The sequence below is a fragment of the Zootoca vivipara genome, chromosome 15, assembly GCF_965207765.1.
Source record: "Zootoca vivipara chromosome 15, rZooViv2.hap1.1, whole genome shotgun sequence".
Classification (NCBI taxonomy): Eukaryota; Metazoa; Chordata; class Lepidosauria; order Squamata; family Lacertidae; genus Zootoca; species Zootoca vivipara.
In genome coordinates, this window is record NC_142598.1 from 4,743,663 (window position 1) to 4,765,477 (window position 21,815).

The 21,815-nt window shown below is 46.0% G+C and overlaps 1 protein-coding gene and 1 long non-coding RNA gene across 3 annotated transcripts in view; one reads left to right on the forward strand and one right to left on the reverse strand.

Moving 5' to 3' along the window:
- The window catches only part of LOC148683345 (uncharacterized), a 32,139-nt gene that overhangs the window by 4,608 nt on the left and 5,716 nt on the right, over positions 1 to 21,815 (forward strand). The window lies entirely within an intron of this gene.
- LOC118075351 (transmembrane protease serine 9) lies at positions 5,806 to 21,750 on the reverse strand. Of its 2 annotated transcripts, XM_035097262.3 has the most exons (13): positions 21,690 to 21,750; positions 20,691 to 20,862; positions 20,254 to 20,498; positions 19,671 to 19,807; positions 16,954 to 18,448; positions 16,581 to 16,749; positions 12,009 to 12,265; positions 11,082 to 11,212; positions 9,799 to 10,036; positions 9,433 to 9,568; positions 8,774 to 9,015; positions 6,867 to 7,003; positions 5,806 to 6,763 (listed from the first exon to the last, which is right to left on the reverse strand). In XM_035097262.3, exons 1-13 carry the CDS (start codon positions 21,748 to 21,750, stop codon positions 6,497 to 6,499), a joined length of 3,687 nt encoding a protein of 1,228 aa, XP_034953153.3. In that variant the 3' UTR covers positions 5,806 to 6,496. The 2 variants fall into 2 exon arrangements, with proteins under 2 accessions (XP_034953153.3, XP_088514494.1); XM_088658368.1 differs by lacking the exons at positions 19,671 to 19,807; positions 20,254 to 20,498; positions 20,691 to 20,862; positions 21,690 to 21,750 and having other exon boundaries at positions 6,625 to 6,759; positions 11,001 to 11,212; positions 16,954 to 17,092.

Sequence of the window (21,815 nt, forward strand, 5' to 3'; positions counted from 1 at the left end):
CTTCCAGCGTCATAACTTTTATATGCCTGTTGTCTTTGTCCATGGAGTTTTCTTGGCAGGGATACTGGAGTGGCTTGCCAGTTCCTTCTCCAGGTGGATCACGTTTAGTCAAAACTCTCCACTATGACCTGTCCATCTTGGGTGGCCCTGCATGGCATAGCTCATAGCTTCTCTGAGTTATTCAAGCCCCTTCGCCACGACAAGGCATTGATCCATGAAGGGGAAAGGCTGCATAGGGAAAACATTCTTCAACCAGTCTTTGGCCTTTTAAATATTTGTGGAGTGGGGGTATGTTGTTGTTGTTGCTGTTGTTGTTGTTGCTGTTGTTAGCATTTTGTGGTTTTATGTTGTAAACTGCCCTGTGATCTTTGGATAAAGTGTGGTATATAAATTTGGATGAAATGTGATATATAAATTTAATTAATTAATAGGGAAGAGCCATAATTCAGTGGCAGAGCACACTGCTCCCAACTTTAATCTCTAGTTAAAATTATTCAGATGATAGGAAAGACCACTTTCTGCCTGAGACCTGGTGAGCTGCTTCCAGTCAGAGGAAGCAATCAATACTGGGCTTGATGGATATATAAAGTCGTAGCATATATAACAGATTTCATTTTTGAGAGACTCCGTAGTTCAATGCTGGAACACAGATTCAATTCCTGGCATCTCCAGGCAGGTCTGGGAAAGACCTATTTGAGATCCTGGAAACCTGATGCCAGTCACTGCAAAACAATACTGAGCGATATGGACCCGAGGTCTGACTCAGTCTAAAGCAGTTTCCGATGTTCCTCATACGACCTTCTCCCCAGGAAGGCTCAGTATAAACTGACCTTGAGAAGGAAAAAAAATACTCTGTTCAAAGGCACAGGAAGCCAACACCCTTCTTGTATTAAGAAAATATCACGCCAGAAGATAATATTTGTGATTATAGTTGTGCATTGTATATTTGGAGAGATTTCTTGCCTTGTGTACATTGGGCTTCCGAATGACCATTCTCACTACTTTCCTTCCTCCTGCTTAAGCCAGGGAGGCCCAAACTTTTTTTCAAAGAGGGCCAGATTTGATGAATATGTGTGAGGGCCAACCAAAGTTGTTGAGCTTGTTTTAGGATCAAAGTTGAGCTTTTTAAAGGATTTAAGCCCAAAGTTGTTGAGCTTTCTTTAGGATTGAAGTTTACCTCAAATTTCTTGAGTTTTTTTTGGGATTTTACCCCAGGACATATACTGCCGCGGGGGACATATTAAATCGACCAGTGGGCCAAAATGGACTTTGGACATGTCTGGCTTAAGCAATCTTCTGTTACTAGCTTTCCAACCACACATACAAAATGATGTCCACTCTTAAAAAAAAAAAGCACCAGAGCAGGTGGGAAAGGAAAAGAAAGATGGGAACATGCTCACTTATAAGGTTTCCCTTCAAAAATAAAAATGGAAAAACAGTACTGCACACAGTTGGGAAAATCCATTTCCCTTCCCTGTGCTAAAGCGTTCCCCTCCCCCCACCTCATGCCCAGATTTCCCAGACTAGTGCAAATGCCTCTTTTCATGCTCCAGCCTTATTGTTAGGAATTGCTGCCCAAGCATGAGCTATTCCTGTCCCCCTCCCCATCCTGTGTGCATGCCACACACAGCAGGAATGGTTCCCACGGTTCCTGGGTCCCCCCCCACCTCATGGAAGGGGGCTGCAGGAGAGGGCATTACTAAAGGGGGAGGGAAGAGGATGTGTTGTTGATAGAGATGAGAGAGAAATGAGCCTGATTAGGGGAGGAGGGTTTGATTATTCCCATTGCCAGCAGGTGCTGGCGGAAGGAGTTCCATGGGGATGGGGGTGCCTAGCAACACTCTCTGAAGCGCAAACTGGGCGGAGGAAGATGGGACCTGAAAAACCAGCCAAGGAATGGGGGGAACCTACATACCCCCTAGAGGAGTTTAGGTCCCAGGTCAAATTCTTTGGGCCAGGAAATCTATTGCAATCCACAACAGAACCAAATCCCAGAGAGAAAAACTACAGTATTTGGGCATCCATTCTCTCCCTTCAAAGAAGCACTCTCCAACCTTCGCTTTCGACCCTTGCAGGTAGATTTGCAAGGGAGTTGAGCCTGTTATTGGAAAAGCCAGAAAGAGACTTCTAGACCTTATCTACGTTGTGTTCAGGCTACCATTATGTGGGCCAAATGCAGCTCTGCACTTAAGGTCTCCTCACTATCCCAAGAATGTGGGCTGGAAGAGGATAGGGGTGAAGTTGAAAACCTGTAAATGTAGAAGGTCCCTGATGAGGTTTTATAGATTCTCTCTCAGCTACATCTATCCTGTACACTTAAAGTACATATAAAGCACATGGCTTCCTTCAAAGAATCTTGGGAAATGTAGTTTGTTAAGGGTGTTGGGGATAAGTTCTTCAGGGATAGCTATGTGCTTTAAATTTATGATGTGGATGTGAATTTTGTCTGTAACGTCTGGCTGAATCACCCAGTTAATTATACTATGACGGCAACCCTTGACACAGTGCATCTGGTGGAGTTAGGGCAGAGGCCAGGACTGAGAATCAGATCCTGGATTCTGTCACCTGCACACTCCAAATATGGTAGCTATGCCTAATGTATGCAAAAGACACTGTTTTGCACCTTTCCTGAGAAGAACTTGGTACATGTTTTTGGCTCCTCCATAAAGTGGAAAGCAGAAGATGAGGGTGTCTGTGAGAACAGGGCATTTCCAGACTGCTGATAATTTTGCAGGTGGGAATCAGCTGCATTCTGGGAAATTCAGGCCATGCAGTTAAGATGGATTTGGTGCTCAGGCTTAAAAATAATAAATAATGAGAGTAACAGGAAAATACACTGGGAAATATGGGATAACGATTGCTTGATGCAACATTAATGGTGACATTCACAACATACATTTTACGCTCCATTATACCACTTTAAAGGGGACGCGGGTGGCACTGTGGGTTAAACCACAGAGCCTAGGGATTGCCGATCAGAAGGTCAGCGGCTCAAATCCCTGTGATGGGGTGAGCTCCCGTTGCTCGGTTCCAGCTCCTGCCAACCTAGCAGTTCGAAAGCACGTCAAAGTGCAAGTAGATAAATAGGTACCGCTACAGTGGGAAGGTAAACGACGTTTCTGTGTGCTGCTCTGGTTCGCCAGAAGCAGCTTTGTCATGCTGGCCACATGACCTGGAAGCTGTACGCCGGCTCCCTCAGCCAATAATGCGAGATGAGCGCTGCAACCCCAGAGTTGGTCATGACTGGACCTAAGGGTCAGGGGTCCCTTTACCTTTTATACCACTTTAAGAGCCATGGCTTCTCCTAAAGCAGAGTTTCTCAACCTTTTTTGGGCCACGGCACACTTGTTCCATGAAAAAAATCACGAGGCACACCAACTCTGTGCCGCCCTCCCCTTTTCGGGGAGAAAACTGGGCCTGGGGTTCAATAGTACTGTAATCAATAATGATTGTGGTGGTGGCGATGCAATCAGATCGTCCCTGTGACGGGTAGGGGGCTGAAGGCTCTTACGCCCCCCTCCTTTTGAAGCGAATAATATTGAGGAGGGGGTCAACACACCCAGCACCTCACACCGCCTGCCCCCCTCGTCGATTACTATTATTCCTATTACCATGAATTTATTCGTCACCCGCCCCTCACCCTAAGGACCCAGGGCAGGGGTGGGAGGGGGCACTTACCGCCCGCAGGAGGAGGCGGTTGAGGAGGAGGAGGAGGAGGCCTGCCGGGCCCCTCCGGGGGTCTCGAATAGAAGCGTGCCGTCATCGCTGCGCCTCACAGGCACTCCCCCCGCGGTGGCGGGCCTCGCCGCTTGCTGCTGCTGCTGCTGCCGCCGCCTCCCCTTCCTCCTCAGAGGGGGCTTCTCAGCCAGAGGGCCGCTCTCCATGCCGGGTGAAACCAGACTCGCCTCTGCTTAAGCCCAGGACGAGAATGGTTAATGGCGGCGGCTGAGGGAGGAGGGCCGCCCGGCCGCCTCGGCAAAAAAAAAAGCCGCTTGAAAATGGCGGCGGGAGCCGCACCGGCCAATCAGCGCCGCCGATGGCCGGTTGCTAGGAGACGGCGCGGGGTGCGAGTGGGGAAGAGGCCTAGCTGCCAGGCCTGAGGTCTTCTTCGCTTTGGGGATTGCCCTTCTCCCCAAATCGCCCTTCTCCTCGCCGCACATCGCGGCACACCAGCCAGCGTCTCGCAGCACACTAGTGTGCCGCAGAACAGCGGTTGAGAAACGCTGTCCTAAAGAATACTGGGAACTGTAGTTTGTTAAGGGTTCTGAGAGTTGTTAGGAGATCCCTTGTCCCCTCACAGAGCTGTTAAACCACTTTGGGAATTGTAGTTCTGTGGTGTGAGTAGGGGTTTCAGCACCCTTAACGAACTACAGTGCCCAGGATTCTTTGCAGGAAGTCATGGCTCTTAAAGTGGTCTAATAGAGCTTTAATTGTATGGTGCGGACTTGAACAATTGTATAGATTCCCTGCAAAGAAATCAGAATGAATGCTCAGTAAATAGCTGCCATCATAGAAGGTCCCCAGAACCTTTGTGAATTGAATAATAATTATGTTCAATAAGCAGGCTGCCTGCAAGTGACCAAGTAAAATAAAAAAAATTCCTTCAGTAGCACCTTAAAGACCAACTAAGTTTTTATTTTGGTATGAGCTTTCGTGTGCATGCACACTTCTTCAGATCTTCGTGCATGCACACGAAAGCTCATACCAAAATAAAAACTTAGTTGGTCTTTAAGGTGCTACTGAAGGAATTTTTTTTATTTTACTTCGATCCAGACCAACACGGCTACCTACCTGCAAGTGACCAAGAACAGCTTGAAGGACAGGACATAAAAGCTGGAAGTAGGCAAGGTGTGGAGGAGGGAAGAGAACTCAAAATTACATGGCAGTTCAGAGGGGAAGAAGGTAAATCACAGATTCCAGCCCCAAGGGCCTTGACTGTGGAATGCCAGGTATTCCTCCCCCCGCCCCCCTCCATGTCTGCAGCAATTGTCTGCTTTGCTGTTTCCCTTGCTCTAAACCTACATGCACCACCACTCCTTCTCTGATCCTGCAAGTGATCCTGTCACATTTTCCAGGGTCCTTTGGTCCCCCCCTGTCCCTGCCCTGGCTTTAAGGCAATGGTCAGCAACTGACAGCCCCCAAGTCAAATCTAGCCCACAAAATACTGCCAGCTGATTTACAGACCATGGAAGCAACAAGCCATGTTCCAGATACAGACATATAGATATTTGCTTCCAAACCCCAAACACAGGAGGGTAATCAAGCCTATTGTTGTACCTCAGTCTACCTGAGAAGCTAAGCATGTAAAGAGGTCTGAGCTCAGACCGCATGGCTCTAACAAACCACTCTTATGTTCCTATACCAATAATTTAGGAACTTTCATCACTTTATAGCGAAACCAAGTGTAACGAAATGCCTGTGTAACATTTTCTGAATGCCATAGGGGAAAGTGCATGAATCCAACCTTTGAAGAGTTTGCTAGCAAACAATTTTTAACTTACCAAACGTGTGGTCTTTTTCTATGTTAAGGAAAGAGGGGACTATTTTGGAACTCACAAGGGCATATTTTAAAGGTCTAAGAGCCTATATTTCAACACTTTACTTTGCTGCATGTTTTGTGATTGTAAATCTCTGCTGGGGTACTCTCACCAAAGAATACTTGCCTAAAACCTGGATCATAGCATCTGGAAAGTGTGTATATACACACACCCCACCTCCGTATTTTTTCCTTGCCACCAACAAGGAAAAGAAGAGCTTGAAGTTCCTATATTGGCCTTGTACCGACTTGAACTCTACATTGTATTTGAAAGCATTTTCTTTATTGATTTGTAGTTTTAATTATAAGATTATAGTGCTGATATCAGCTATACTTCCCAATTGCAGACAAATATTCTACGCAAATACCATGCTTGGGAGAAGTAATGGGAGACAGCACAAATCAGAAGCTATTTGGAGGATATACTGCGTATGTATTGTATGGGAAATTCTCCAGAACGTTTACCATGGTTTTTCTATCTTTCTCCCTTAAAGTCCTTACGATGATGCCTTACATATTCTTGAAATATCTCTTTTTTGTTACTTGCTCATTTATTGAAGCAATAGCTGACGCAGAGGTCCACAGTAGCCTTAAGACTTGTTGCTAGACTCTCACTCCCAGGGACAGGCCTCTAGTTGATGGCATTGTCCGGAAAGGTGCTCATCTGGGCCATTCCAGCTGAGACTTGATAGACCACTGCTGGAGGCAACTGTAGCAACTGCCCTTCACCTGGCAATTGGTTGTGGACATCCCATAGTGCCTGCAGAGATGAGGAGAGTGGGGCCACTTCCAGCACAGAAAGTCATGCACCCGGTAATCCACTGCAGAAGCTGAACCCTCCAACTCAGCACCTTCAGTAGGAATGGGAACACACGAATATATATACAGTATGTATATGCTGAGATAGCACTGTATGAAGAGGGTTCCAGAATGGAGTTGCTGACTTCTTCCTTCCTCCCTTCAGCCTAACTCTGCCTCCCTAAAAAATGACAGGATCAGGAGGAGCATCCAGCTACTTGGTCCACAGGATGCTGCTCTCCCACGGGGCAGGAATAATTGGTGCTTGGCTTGTCTGGACGTTTTTTCTATCCAGTCCACATAGGAGGTGATGCTGGAGGACAGAACAACCATCTGGGATCCCGGAAAGGGCTCACTCATCAAGCCAACCTGGCTCCATCTCATGCTCTTGGCCTCCAAGTGGCACAGCAGGGCTGCACCCTCACCTATCTGGGAGAAGAAGAGAAGAATGAAGGAAGAATGCTCCGGCTTTGGCCTATCACAAGGTGTGAAGATGAGTGGTTGATTGGAGGCTGTTTGGATAGATACTCACGGCAGCACCAGGCAGAGAGCTAGAGCTATTTCTTACAACACAGTACATGCCTGGATTGACCCCAGGGTGTTCCTTGGCACAGTCTGAGGGCATTAGTACCTTGACTTGGTATGCGCTGGAGTCAGCCCCAATTTCACCTGTCAAAAGATGGGTGATTAGCCAGCAAACTGCTTCCAACTCATTTCCCACTTCTGGGAAAGAAAACTTCCAGAATCCATCCTATGGCATACTGCCCCAAACTCCACCCTGTTAGAATCCAGCCTTGACTCCCAAATGCCTGGACTCTACATTTGTCCGTTGAATCACACCATTTTATCATGAACTAAATTGTCTCAGGAATTGTGCCCTCACCCCACCTCTGCTTCCATCACCACAATAATAATCTAGTTTAGCGCCACTGAAAAATCCACTATTTCCCTACGCTTTTAGCCATATGCTTTCATCATATCTACACCATAAACATGGGGCCTAATTTACATGTTGTGAGGGACACGCTACCACAGACATATACCTGCATATACATACCTGCAACTGCCAGGTAACATTTAACTACAAAAGACATGAGGTATATCACCATTGCTTTCAGTGTTTTTTTCACTGAACTTCATTGGATGATGTTTGCAAGGAGAGGTGTGCATGATGATGGCATGTAACATGTCATTTAACAAATCTTACTAGGGAGACACAAGAGGTGCCGCGAGGCAGTGACAGTCAAGAGTTCCCCTCAACATCTTTCTGGTAGACTTGCGCTAATTTAATAGCCATTCCTTCTCCTCAGATTTTAGCTCTATGAGGGATCGCTGAGAAGTCTCAGCACCCTTGCCAACTATAATGCTCAGGATTCTTTGCAGGCAGCCATGGCAGTTGCATAAAGATTGATGGAATATTATAGATTTGGAGAGGAAATGTGTCCCTGGTGGGTGTGTCTTCAAGGACTGTCCACTTCTACTCAGCACAGCTGATCCCTGCAGCTCATACACAAGCTGTTTGTGTGTGTGTATGTGTGCACACGCACACACAGTAGTTGGGGGCAAAAGCCAGGTTAAGCTCCATTGGCTGCCTGCACAAATCATGCTGCAACTTGATGCAGCGTCACAGGCAGGACCGGTGCTAGGGTTTTTTGTGCCCTAGGCGAGATCACCTTCTGGCGCCCCCCCCCAATAAATAAATAAATAAAAATAGAAAAAAATAGAAAAAATAAAAATAGAAAAAAAATAAAAATAGAAAAAAAAATTAGAAAAAATAAAAATAAAAATTAGAAAAAAAATAAAAATTAGAAAAAAAATAAAAATTAGAAAAATTAGAAAAAAATAAAAATTAGAAAAAAAATGAAAATTAGAAAAATTAGAAAAAAATAAAAATAAAATAAAAAACAGTTGAGAGGCGCAGGGAGGTGGTCCCAGGCTCCCGCTCCCGCGTGCCTCTGGAGCTTTGCACGGGAGCGCAAGCCTGGGGCCACCTTGCTGTGCCTGTCAGCTGTAGCTTGTAGAGCGGCTTCAGGCAGCTCTCCGGAGGCGCCTCGGGATAGCAGCCTGAAGCCGCTCTACAGCTGACAGGCGCAGCTAGGTGGCCCCAGGCTCGCACTCCCGTGTGCCTATGGAGCTTTGCGCGGGAGCGCGGCTGGTGGTGGCGGGCGGGCCCAGAGACGGCCCTGCAGGCGGCACCGGGTGGCGGCGGGCGGGCTGTTCAGCGCCCCCTCCACTTCAGCGCTCTAGGCAATGGCCTAGTTTTCCTAAGTGGAAGCGCCGGCCCTGGTCACAGGGCTTCCAAATGAATGTACTAAGTAAGGGATATTTGATGTTAAGGAACAGAGACTGTTTGAAATAGTCTTGGAGCATACAACCCTATACAATAGCATACAACCCCCCCCCACTCCCACCCCACTCCCAGTCAGTCTCCTGGCATACCAGATTGCATCATTTGTAGACCCATCACTTTGCAGCTATCCCAAGGCTCCTTTGGGAAGTACTCCATAGAAGCTACATGTTGGTCAAAGGCGATGGGCTTCTGGAGCAGCAGCAGAGCCACGCTGCCAGAGAGACTGTACTGCGTTGTCTCCTCATAAGGGTAAATTGCAGCAACTTGGATGCCTCTGGCATGGCCCTTGGGGTGTGTCAGCCTCACAAAGACAGCTATGTTTGCTGGGTCCCTGCAAACAGTAAAGAGGGGCCTGGAATAACTCTGTTTTGGGTCAAAGGAAAAGCAACAAGGCAAAGGGAATAGTGTAGGCAAAGGGGGCACTGCCCCATCAACCTCAGTCTGCCCTAAGCCCCTACCCACCTGCCTTCTTAGCTACAACCAGTTTGGGTGATGCCTGTCCTACAGCCTAGGTGAACAAAACAGGTGTGACTCTTTCACATTCACCCTGTAATGAAATGTCTCCCAACCCTGCCATGTAGCAGCAGGGAATGGGTGAATATTGATCAATGAACTAGAGTCCCCCAAAAGGGCATTGGCTCTGATCTCCTAACACAGGGCTAGAGAACCTCTAGCCTGTGGGCCCGCCATGCTTCTCCCATTTGGCACTGATTCTGAAGAAGGCCAGGAGAATGGGGGCATCACTTACGTCTGTTGAACACACTGTGCTGTAGTCAACACCCAGTAGCGGTTCAGAATTGAGCCCCCGCAGCTCTGATTCTCACATGTGGCGATGAGCACTTGCCAGGGCAAGGACAATTGTGCTGAGATCCATGCAGCCAGGGCTGAAAGAGGGCAAAGAGGCTGGGGTCAGTGTGTGGTGGGGGAGAGGACAATAGCAGAGCAAGGGAGGCTAACTCTAAACAGCAGGAAATGTACATGGAATGAATGCCATCCTTGTTAGGGGTGCTCTGGAAGGCATTGTGCCATCATATGTACAGGCCACAGTGACCTGGGGGAGAAGGATCGTGTGTTTTGAAGCAGGTCACAGGAGAAATTCCAAGCTATCACTCACTCTCTGGTTTCTGTAGCTGCCTAAGATTTTTCGCAGGCCTCAGGTGTTTCCAAGGAACTGTGCGATTGTAACGATACCCTGCAATCTTTGTGGTCCTCTCCAGCCAGGGCAGGTAGTGGGGCAGACTGCTGAAGACATAGGGGCGGGAGCAGGCTTCATCAAAACTGCTCAGCACCCCCAGCTGAAGCCAGGCCCCACCCTGGGGGTCAGGGCAGATCAGTGGAGAGCCCACATCACCCTGGATAGGAGGAGGGAGAAGGAAGAGAAAATGAGAAAGGGAAGTAGGTACAAAAGAAGCTTCCCAACCATTACACTTTTTCAAACAGCAGTTGACCTGCTTTCTGTGGGGCACATTATGCTAGAGCTGGCCCAGTGGCTGCCTCAAGCAGCAGGAGCCCCCCAAGGCTTTAGCCCTGCAGGTGCCCCACCTGCCCCACTGTTAGCACAGAAGCAGTGCTAGGATTGGTGCCGATTTTGGCTGAAATCACATCCAAAATTTTGCAAGACCTTGTGGAGCAAGCATAAAGGTAAAGGTAAAGGGACCCCTGACCATTAGGTCCAATTGTGACCGACTCTGGGGTTGCGGCGCTCATCTCGCTCTATAGGCCGAGGGAGCCAGCGTACAGCTTCCAGGTCATGTGGCCAGCATGACAAAGCCGCTTCTGGTGAACCACAGCAGCACACGGAAACGCCGTTTACCTTCCCGCCGGAGCGGTACCTATTTATCTACTTGCACTTTGACGTGCATTCGAACTGCTAGGTGGGCAGGAGCTGGGACCGAGCAACGGGAGCTCACCCCGTTGCAGGGATTCGAACCGCCGACCTTCTGATCAGCAAGCCCTAGGCTCTGCGGTTTAACCCACAGTGCCACCATCTTGCGCAATTTCAGTGAGATCTCACTTGAGATTGGTGCTGGTGCCTGCAGGGCAGGTAGAGAAGCGACACTGGTGGCAGCAGGTATGGTGGCAGCAGTGGCAGGGCAAGGCAGCACTTCCTGTTTTAACATGCCACCTCTACTATATGCAAGCCATGTAACAAGCTAATTTGTAAATACCCATCTACTGGATCCATGATAGCAATATGAGAGAGACAGAGACAGAGAACATGCAATATCTAGGTGCTGTTGTACCACCTGAAAGAGTGGCAGGCAGGAATTATGTCTCTTAACCTCTTCAGTTTAACAAATGGGTGAGGAGACTGACTTTTAAAATCCACAGCCAGCTGATATCAAAAAGCGGTGGAGGTGGGTCATAATGATGATCTACTCCCAAGCTCTCTCTCACCGTGCAGACGCCTTCCGGGCCCATTTGAGCCTTGATACAGAATATGGCATTGGAGAGCTGCTCTCCAAGCTGGTCGCAGCTGGTGACGCTCAGGATGTCTAGGGGATGTCTCAGCAGCACGACAGGGCCTCCTAGAGCAGGGAGAGAACATATGGGGGTAGCACCATCTGCCCTCAAGTTAGGCAGCAGCATAAATCCACCCCCATGCCCTCACTGATGGCCACCAGTAGGGTTCACAAGAGGATGTGGCAGGGCACAGAGATGAGGATCCTTTCGCCTTCCAGCTGTTGCCAGACTACAGCTCCCATCATACATGACCGTTGACAATGTTGGTTGAGGCCAGTGGAAGTTGGAGTCCATTAGCATCTGGAGTACTGCAAGTTCCCCACCCCCTACAGTAGGGTAAAGAAAGCGAGCAGATGGGATCAGGAGGGCTTAAAGTTGAAGTGGGCAAGAGGAATAAGGAGAAGTGTCCAGACCAGGACCATGAATATTGGGATAAAGAGTGGACAATGGACAGGAGTGTCCATGAAGATGAGCTGTAGAGACCTGAGGAAGGGCGGTGTTCCCAGACTTATCTGAAACAACAAGCCAGCTCCTTGGCTGCCTGCAAGAGTGATGTGACACTAGCATTATACCTTTCATGCATCATTTCATGAGAGGGCACTGCACAAAACCAAACAGACTTATCTCTCTTGGGTGGTGCAAAAGACAGAAAGGTAACCAGAAGCCCCACAAAAGAGGCTGGGATTAAAGCATATCTTCTCCAAGCCCCAGCCTGGGGACCCTAACTACTAACTGAAATTTAACTGTGATCTTGCTCACAGAATCACAGAGATTGGAAGAACCAACAAGCTCATTTAAGAGAGCCCCTCCCTGTGCAATTCAGATCACAGTCTGCAAGCAGAAAGCAAGGGCACCACTTACCTTCCAGCACAGACCAGCCTGGTAGCCAACAATTTCTGAAGTCACCTATTGCATCTGCCTTGTCTGAGAGGCACACAGGTGCAACAAGGGGACCAAATTCCAGTGGCTCCTCCAATTGCAAAAGGCCCAGGTTGTGAAGGCCCCTGTGCTCCAACCAGTTTGGGTGTGTCAGAGACTGGCGGGTCTGCACTGAGTATGTAGCCTTGGAGATGTCAACTACACCAGCCTGCACCAGGGCCAAAGCTTCTGATTTTTTTCTGAAACAGAGATACAGCAACATAATAGTTTCAGCAACCACACTTCTGTTGCCGAAGCAGGTATTGAGCACTCTGTTGTAGATACTGTTGTTATTTGAACTTTTATTATATGAACTGTGAACCTTATATAAAATGAAATCAAATAAAATGTGATTCTGTGGCCCCATAACACCTGCACAGCATGTAAAACAAATGACATACATTTGGGGTGGGAGGGTTATTCATGCTACATAAGGACTTCCTACTTCAGTGGGCACAGAATGGTGAATACGTGTTCCAATGTGGTGGCTGGGTAACTTTTTAAGGCACTACTCAGCACAAGTCTGGAAATCACTGGGAAGGATAAAAATGCATACTGTTCTAGAAAGCTAGTAAACCACCCTGTGATCCTAGGATGAAGGGCACACACACACACACACACACACACACACACACACACACACAATAAAATTCAGCATTTTTAAATGGATGGTAGCAAAAGGGTGCTCGGGGCAGCAATATCTTTTGTAAGAGTGAATGCGCAGTAAAATGGCAAATGCAATTCAATGTACTGTATACAAGTGTAAAATGAAGCATATGGGGCAAACAACAACAACTTCATTTGACTTATATGCTCATGGGCTCCAAAGTCGTGGTGATTGACCAGGAACGAGACCAAGGGCTCATAGTGGACAGCTTGATGAAGATGTGTGGCAGCTGTGGAAAGGTAAATTCCACTTGAAAATAAAAATGCCGATATCATAATGCAGTTATTCAAGTCATAGTGCAACCACCTTTGGAATATTGTGTGCAGTTCTGGTCACCACAGCTCAAAAAGGGTATTTATTGTAGAGCTGGAAAAGGTTCAGAAATAGACAACCAAAATGATCAAGGAGATGGAGCAACTCTCCTATCAGGAAAGCTTAGAACATTTGGGGCTTTTTAGTATAAAGAAAGAGGAGGCATGATAGAAATGTATACAATTATGGAGGAAGTGGATGGTGTTTCATAACACTAGAACTTTGAGACATCCAGTGAGGCTGAATGTTGAAGGATACAGGGCAGATAAAAGGCAGGACTTCTTCACACAGTACATTGTTAAACTATGGAATTTGCTCCCACAAGAGGCTGTGATGGTCACCAACATGGGTGACTTAAAAGGGGACTAGACAAATTCATGGGAAGATAGCAATGTTGTTGTACCTTCACTGTCTGAGGCCTTTGGCCTGATCCAGCAGGATCTTCGTACGTTCTGTTCATTGCTGGCATGTTTTTAACTTTTGCCCCACAAACATGAGGGCTACAGACACAATATGGAATCCAAACTGTCCCACTGCTTTGGTTTTGCACACCAGTTGAGGCATTCCTATTCCAAGTTCAGTTCATTGTTGTTGTTTTTCATTTGAAGTTACTCTGGAAACTCCCACAACTTTTGGAAGCAGCTTTTCTGATAGTGGGAGTTGGGGGCTACAATAGGATGGCTAGGCTCAGAAGCCCTAGTACCCCTACAGAAAATTCTCAGACAAACCTCAGAATCCTCCCCACTTTTTTTAAAAAAGCTAAAGGACTCTGAAATTCTGAAACCACCATTATTTGAAGCAAGAAAAGAGATTCCAGACATCATCCGATCTTTGGTAAATCAAGGGCCATTGTAAGACACTAAGTTTAAAGAGCTCTCTTTAAATTCGAGAATATCTTTATATGTTCCCTAATTCTTTTCAATATTTAATTTTTTAATGACAACTGCCTCCACTGGGGATACCCAACATGGGGGTCTTAGGTAAAGGTAAAGGGACCCCTGACCATTAGGTCCAGTCGTGACCGACTCTGGGGTTGCGCGCTCATCTCACATTATTGGCAGAGGGAGCCGGCGTATAGCTTCCAGGTCATGTGGCCAGCATGACAAAGCCACTTCTGGCGAACCAGAGCAGCACACGGAAATGCCGTTTACCTTCCCGCTGTAGCGGTTCCTATTTATCTACTTGCATTTTGATGTGCTTTCGAACTGCTAGGTTGGCAGGAGCTGGGACCGAGCAACAGGAGCTCACCCCGTCACAGGGATTCGAACCGCCGACCTTCTGATCAGCAAGCCCTAGGCTCAGTGGTTTAGTAAATCCTTACCTTGCCCAGACATTATACAGGCTATTCTTTTATGCACTTTGGCTTTGTCATAATACAAATAACCATGCCACCATTGTATTAGACCAAATCCTTCTAGGTCCAAAAGAACTGCATCTTTCAGCTCCATCCACTCTTTCAACCAACTCAAACATGCTGCTTCATAATGCATTTTTAGGTCCAGAAGAGCAAAAAACCCCTCTGTTCTTTTCATCAATTAAATTTTTATATTTAATTTATAAATTATAAATTAATTTAATTTATATTTAATTTATATTTAATTTATTTTATATTTAATTCTCCTTGCCAAACAAAGTTCATTATATCTTTTTCCATTGTTTAAAACAGTTGATGTTTCCGATAGTTGGTGGAAATTGGAATAAGATGCTCATTTTTGGAAGCACATTCATTTTGATTGCAGACATTCTGCCTAGCATTGAAAGATTCATTCAGTTCCATTTCTTCATGTCTTTCTTGACTTCAGTCCAGGTTTTTGTTATAATTTAGGGAATTTAGAGAAGACTCCCTGGAAAAGACCCTGATGTTGGGAAAGATTGAGGGCACAAGGAGAAGGAGACGACAGAGGACGAGATGGTTGGACAGTGTTCTCGAAGCCACCAACATGAGTCTGACCAAACTGCGGGAGGCAGTGGAAGACAGGAGTGCTTGGCGTGCTCTGGTCCATTGGGTCACGAAGAGTCGGACACGACTAAACGACTAAACAACAAGGGTTGCCATATTTCAAAAAGTGAACATGCGGACACAAAAGTTGCTGAGCAATTTTTTTTTGGGGGGGGAGCTTTTTTTAGTTTTCCCCGGGCATTTCGCCAATTTTCACCCAGACATGACAGTATTCCAGGTATGTCCAGGAAATTCTGGATGTATGGCAACCCTATTATAATTGTCATAGATAAGGTTTAGATTTTTAGAGGCAAGCCACACCCCCAGATATTCTCTCATCCTTTTGGCCATTATTGCCGCATACCGTTTATAATCGTTATTCAATAGGGAGATTGGCCTAAAGGTTTTTGGTTCAGGTATACCTGTATCTTATTTTCGGATTAATGTTATGAATGCTTTCTTCCATGATGCTGGGATCTCTTCACCTTGAAGAGTTATGTTCAACACCTCTTTCAGTGGCATTGCTAAAGCTTCTTGGAACGTTTTATAATACATAGCTGTCAGTCCGTCAGGGCCTGGTGCTTTGCTAGTTTTGGCTTACTTAATGGCCATATCTATGCCCATCATTGAAATAGGTGTATTGAGGTATACTACTTGTTCTACTTGTTCTTTAGAAAGAACAAGTCTCCCCTGTACAGTATGCCCCTTGTGTACAGTTTTGAGTAAAACCATTGAAATTCATTCCTTATATCTTTCGAGTTTTGGTCTACCACTACAATTTTATTTATAATATTCTGATTTTCCCCATGCCATGTATGGCACCGAAAATTATTTTTTCAGCTTGTTATCAGATGAAGGAGAATATATTAAAAATTGAGTATAGGTGGTACCTGATGCCCACAAAATTCATCAAAACGTACAAAAGGGGCTCTAAACTCTGTTGGATATGCTCAGAGGAGGAAGGATCCCTAAAACATTTGTGGTGGCCTTGCAAGCAGGCAAGAAATATTGGGAGATGGTCTATGAAGAATTTTAAAAAATGTTTAAATGTTCGCCTTCCCCGCAAAACCTGAAGAGAGGAGCTACCAAAAAAGGTGTGTAACTTATTTTTATACGCCACAGTTGCTACAAGAATTATGTATGCAAAGATTTGGAAAGACAGAGCTATTCCAACAAAAGAGCAATTGTTTGATAAACTGACAGAGTTTGCAGAATTAGTGAGCATGACTTCTAAAATAAGGGATTGTTATGAAGGGAGGACAAGGGCTGAGTGGGAATATTTCAGAGAGTACCTATAAAGAAATGATATTACAACTGGCCTGCAAGCAACCGTTTGAACAACAGTGAAATAAAACGAAGGAATCGGTAGAATTAAAATAAGGTATAGAAAACAATGGACATGCAGCAAACTAAGATTCTGTTAGAATGTCACTGAAGGTTAGGTTGGGAAGTCTGTAAAAAATAGTATAAGGTAAAATATGCATGGTGTTCTGTAAAATTGAAAATGCACACACACACACACACACACACAGACACACAGACACCAAGACAACGTACCCATCCTGAACTAGATCAACCTGAATAACAGGGTACTTACATAAGGTTGGCACAGTTGGCTGAGGTTAAAATCCACCAGGGGTTGAGAATGGAGCCAGCACAGAAATGCTGGATGGGCAGCTTGAGAGCGACAACCCAGGGAAATTCCCCCAACTCAGCCTCAGAGCAGCTTGGGCATTTGGGCACAAAACCAGGCCGCAGCCCACATCCTGAAGGTAAAGACCAACATATTAGAAATGAATTTGCTTGCCTTCAGTTCTCAGATTATCTAACAGAAGTCTGAAGTAATATCCAGTACAGTCTATTTCCCACCAGAGTGATGGGGGAGCAACTGGTGGCACACACATAACCAGTTCCTCAGATCTCCCCATTATTATTATTATTTTTCAGGGGTGGGGAGTACATGTACTCACCAAATTTGCGATCCATAAGAACTGCCATCTTGTTAAGTTGGTAGGTATGGGAGTTGGCATCCCATGCCAGACCCATCTCACACTGTTTCAGTGTCACCTGTACAGGGAGTTGCGAGTTGGGCATTATGGTTACACTAGGTGGGGCAAGTAATGCTAGGGAAGGGCCAGGAGATGGGCCTTCTTCGCGTTTAATCTTGGGGAACTGTGGCCTAGCTATAACAATATGAACAGGAGCACCTTGGTTGATATAAGTGTCTGGTATGGATGCTGCAGCCGTTGAAGGAGGCGTTTGTGGCTCTGAAGTGGTAGCAGGTATTATTATTATATGTGGTTGTACAACAGTTGACGTTTCTGTTGAGTGTATTGTGGATGTTACAGATATTTGTTTGGTTGTAGAGGATGTTGTGGACAACTGTCCTGTTGTTGTGGACAACTGCCCTGCTGTTGTGGACGACTGCCCTGTTGTTGTGGACAACTGCCCTGTTGTTGTGGATGAATGCCCTGTTGTTGTGGACGAATGCCCTGTTGTTGTGGACGAATGCCCTGTTGTTGTGGACGAATGCTCTGTTGTTGTGGACGACTGTCCTGTTGTTGTGGACGACTGTCCTGTTGTTGTGGACGACTGCCCTGTTGTTGTGGACGAATGCCCTGTTGTTGTGGACGAATGCCCTGCTGTTGTGGACGAATGCCCTGCTGTTGTGGACGAATGCCCTGCTGTTGTGGATTTTAGTGCTATTGTAGATGTTGCAGAAGATAGATGTTCAAGTGTGGAAGACACTACAGAAGATGTTTCTCTGGCTGTTGTAGATGTTTGTCCAGTGGTTGAAGATAATGAAAATGGGGAGTGTCTGGTAGTTGTAAGTGTTACATGGTGTGTTGTGATATTGGGGAGGGACTGTCTTGTTGTGGATGTTTTCTGAATTGTTGTGGATGTTGTAAAATTTACATGATTATCTGCTTGAACTATTGTGATTATTGGCTGTAGACTATTGAATGCAGATGTAGAGTGCACTGAAGTTGTAGGTGTTACAGTCAATGGTTCTGTAGCTTCTGGCGATGAGAGTTCAGTTGTAAAGGTAGAATCCAACGGTGGGGGTTCGGTTGTTATTTCCGATGGCTCAACAGGTCCAACTGCTTGAGATGCTTGAGATTCTTCAGATTCAGATTCTTGTGTGGTTGTTTGTGTTGTTGATATGAATACTATGCCTGTTGGGAATGTTACAGATTCTCCAGCTGTTGAAGATAATTCTCCTTCTGTTTCAGACAGAGCATATAATGGTGTGACTGCTGGGGAAGACAATTCACCATTTGTGGTCTCACTATCTTTTAGGTGTGGACCTAGTGCTCCTTCTTGACTCAGCCACTTCAGATGGGATAAAATCTGAGAAGCCAGGATAGGAGCTGTGCAGTTGTGTAAGCTCTGGGACACAACACCCATCACCTCCCAGTGTCCGCTGACAGGGTCACGACAAATCACAGGACTGCCTACAGGCACCTGTAGCAGAAAAGAGAGCATGATAATCAGATATGGAATGAGACAACTAAAGCAGATTATAAGAAATGCTGCCTCTTGGGAAGCATATGAGCTCAGTAGTTATTTTCCAGCTCCTCAGCTATGCTGCAGTTGGCATGAAGAGGCATTTATTTTGTTTGATTGTGCTGTTTCCTGTCCACACCAGCAGGTGGAACAAGACAGGATGTGTCCAGAATGAAAAAAAGGTGTCCCTCCCTTCATTCCTCCTACATAATTATTTGTGCTTTCTGGTAATGTTTGTTGGTGTCCTATACACTTGCTCACACTTTAAAAAAATCACATTAGAATTCTGGTATTTCCAAACCTTGGCCAATCTTCCCTTCCCCTCTGCTGACTGTAGTTCCTTTCTAATCACATTGGCCCTATCAAATAGTATAAGACTACATCTAACTTCCCACATATACAAAATGGTGACTAGAAAAGGGAAGTATAGAATGGGCACCCACTAGAGAACTGATGAGGTAGAGTTGGTTTGTAATACAGAATCACTATTTGCTAGCCATTGCTGAAGTATGAGGGAAGTGCTACCCTTCTCATATGGAGCTGCCTTTTTGAATTTTGAACAAGGACCCCAAATCAATAGGGATGTGCCTTAACACATCTTCCTTCATCACAAAATACAAAGAGATATGACAACAACAATAGCATTGTGTGAAGTGCTCTGTCCTGGTACCCCAGTTGCTAGAGAAAAGGCACCTGGCAAGGAATCCAGGAAGAGAAGAAGTGTTAGCAATGTGCTTAAGCTCCTGGGTTGTTCTGGAGAAAGGTTGCTTTGTACAAGAGGCTTCTTCTCTGTACAAAGTACCCTTTCAACCTGTTTCCCATAGCCAAGGTTCCCTCTTGTGAGCCTTATGTGTACAACATGAAGTCAGAGAGATATAGACACATGCTGTGCACCCTATTATCTGGTCTCCCTGTGTGGGATTTATATACAGATGGTAATGAGCCGTGATGGGTTGATGAGTGAGTTACCCCATATCCTATACTCTGTTGTGGAGATGTGGTCTGGACAAAAAATTATGTGCAAGTGGCCATTGTTTAATCCCTCCTCCCTAACGTGATCAATGGGAAGGATTTTTGGGGGATCAGGTCTAGGGTTGGTGTAAAGTGTGTGTGTGTGTGTGTGTGTGTGTGTGTGTGTCCATTCACACAATCGACCCTGAATCCATTCATAAGGGATTACCATGCAGTTTGTGTCATTAGACGCCTCTCTTGAAACACACAAGTTCCATGATTTGTCTATATCAGGCCATTGCATGGCACATTCCGATGTCACCAAAGTATGCACAATGACCTCCTTCACTGACCATCTGAGGGACCCTGTGAAGAAGGAGAGACGACTATAAACTGCAAGGCCTGTTAGCCTAACTCCAGGGGTCCACTCCAGCACTCATCAGTCTCAGCGCTGTGCGTGTGTGGCATGCATTTTTTTATATAAATCAAATTCTCCTACATAGCCTTCTCTAACTTCTAAGCCTTCATCAAGTACTTAACCATATTTTTTTCCTAATGTTTCCATAGCCATAAGAGATAACAATTAATTATTGAGTAATAATCACCCCAACACTCTCAATATATTAAACTGCAGTATGTGCCAAATACACATTCGTTGAGTATAGTGGTTCTAACAGATGTGACACATACACTTAAGTCTTTTTAAATAACTTGCAGACTTATGAGTACCTATGGCTTTGGCTCTGGGCTGTGGTCACCTTCTCCACTAGCACAATCCCCCTCAAACCTTGACAGGGCACCTCCAAACTCACCATGGCCTCCTCGCTCAATAATCCTACAGTCCTCTTGTGTGTCATAGGGTTTTTCTTTTTGAATGAGACAAGCTGGCCACATGTCTGGCTTCGTTAAATCAACTGGCTGGCCAAGCAGAATGAGTCCCAAGTCATTGTTGGGTGGTGCATCCCAGGAGCTGAAACCCCGGTGTGAAATGAACTGGCTCACTGTGTTGCTGCTGAAACGTCCATGAGCACCAGTCAATTCTATATTGCTCGGCTGCCTGCAAGGCAAACATGAAAGCTCATTTTATAACCAACCATAGCTTATCAGATCCTGAATGGCGAGACCTTTACTCCACAACAGCCTGTTCATTGTTCAGGCACTCTTATTTCATTTCAGAACAGACCATCTTAGGACCAGAGCCTAGCACTCCATCAGGAGAAAAGCACTTCCAATCTCTCACATTACTCACATCAGTAGGAAACAGTTGGCTGCTGTCAGGACCCACCAGCTGCTCAGGACAACTCCTTGGCACCTTTTGCCATTGCCAAATATGTTCACTAACCATGGTGCTTCCAGGGCTTCTCTCTCTTCCGGGGAGGGAGACTTGTCCCAATTCGTCCAGGGATGTCGAATGCTACAAACTACAGAGGAACAGTAGAATATTGTAGGATCTCCCACTCCCTGCATCCTGTCTGTGGTACAATTGTAATACAATACATGCTTTAGTCAGGGCTTTGGAACTGAGCTGTGGTTAATCCCAATGAAGGAGTCTTTGATGGCTCACCATCACTCCAGGCCAGTTCTTGAGTTAACCTCTAATGTAAACCAGTATTGCACACCCTCCCTCAATATGGTACAGGTTAGTCAAATGAATTAGTTGGTTGTGCAAATGAACGCCACATGGGACCTTTTTCTTTCTTTCTTTTTAAAAAAGCTTTATACATAGGGACCCAGGTGGCGCTGTGGGTTAAACCACTGAGCCTAGGGCTTGCTGATCAGAAGGTCGGTGGTTCGAATCCCTGTGACGGGGTGAGCTCCCGTTGCTTGGTCCCAGCTCCTGCCAACCTAGCAGTTCGAAAGCATGTCAAAATGCAAGTAGATAAATAGGAACCGCTACAGCGGGAAGGTAAACGGCGTTTCCATGTGCTGCTCTGGTTTGCCAGAAGCGGCTTTGTCATGCTGGCCACATGACCTGGAAGCTATACGCCGGCTCCCTCGGCCAATAATGTGAGATGAGCGCGCAACCCCAGAGTCAGTCACGACTGGACCTAATGGTCAGGGGTCCCTTTACCTTTACCTTTAAGCTTTATACATAGTTCATTGTCAGGGGCTAATGTTCTGTACTTGAAACCCCCCATTCAGTTATACCACTTTACCCTAAAGCGTTTCTGGGTTGCACAAGCCTTTCTGCTTCCCATAACATGGGGAACAGAACTCAAGCGTGCTAGCTCTGACTGTGGTCACTTACAGGTGGTGGAGGAGGACAAAAACAACTGGAAAAGGGCAGAGAGCCCAAGGAGAAGCTCCATCCTTCCTCTCTATGGCAGAGGGAGGCTTTGGGATCATAAAGGCGCATCATAGGGAAGATGAGAAG

Coding starts and splice junctions, on each gene's coding strand:
- LOC118075351 (XM_035097262.3), bottom strand. CDS start 21,750: ATGGAGCTTCTCCTTGGGCTCTCTGCCCTTTTCCAGTTGTTTTTGTCC. Junction 20,863..21,689: donor TTTGTCCTCCTCCACCACCT/GTAAGTGACCAC, acceptor GTTCCTCTGTAG/TTTGTAGCATTCGACATCCC. Junction 11,213..12,008: donor AGGCTGGTCTGTGCTGGAAG/GTAAGTGGTGCC, acceptor TCCCTGCTCTAG/GAGGCCCTGTCGTGCTGCTG.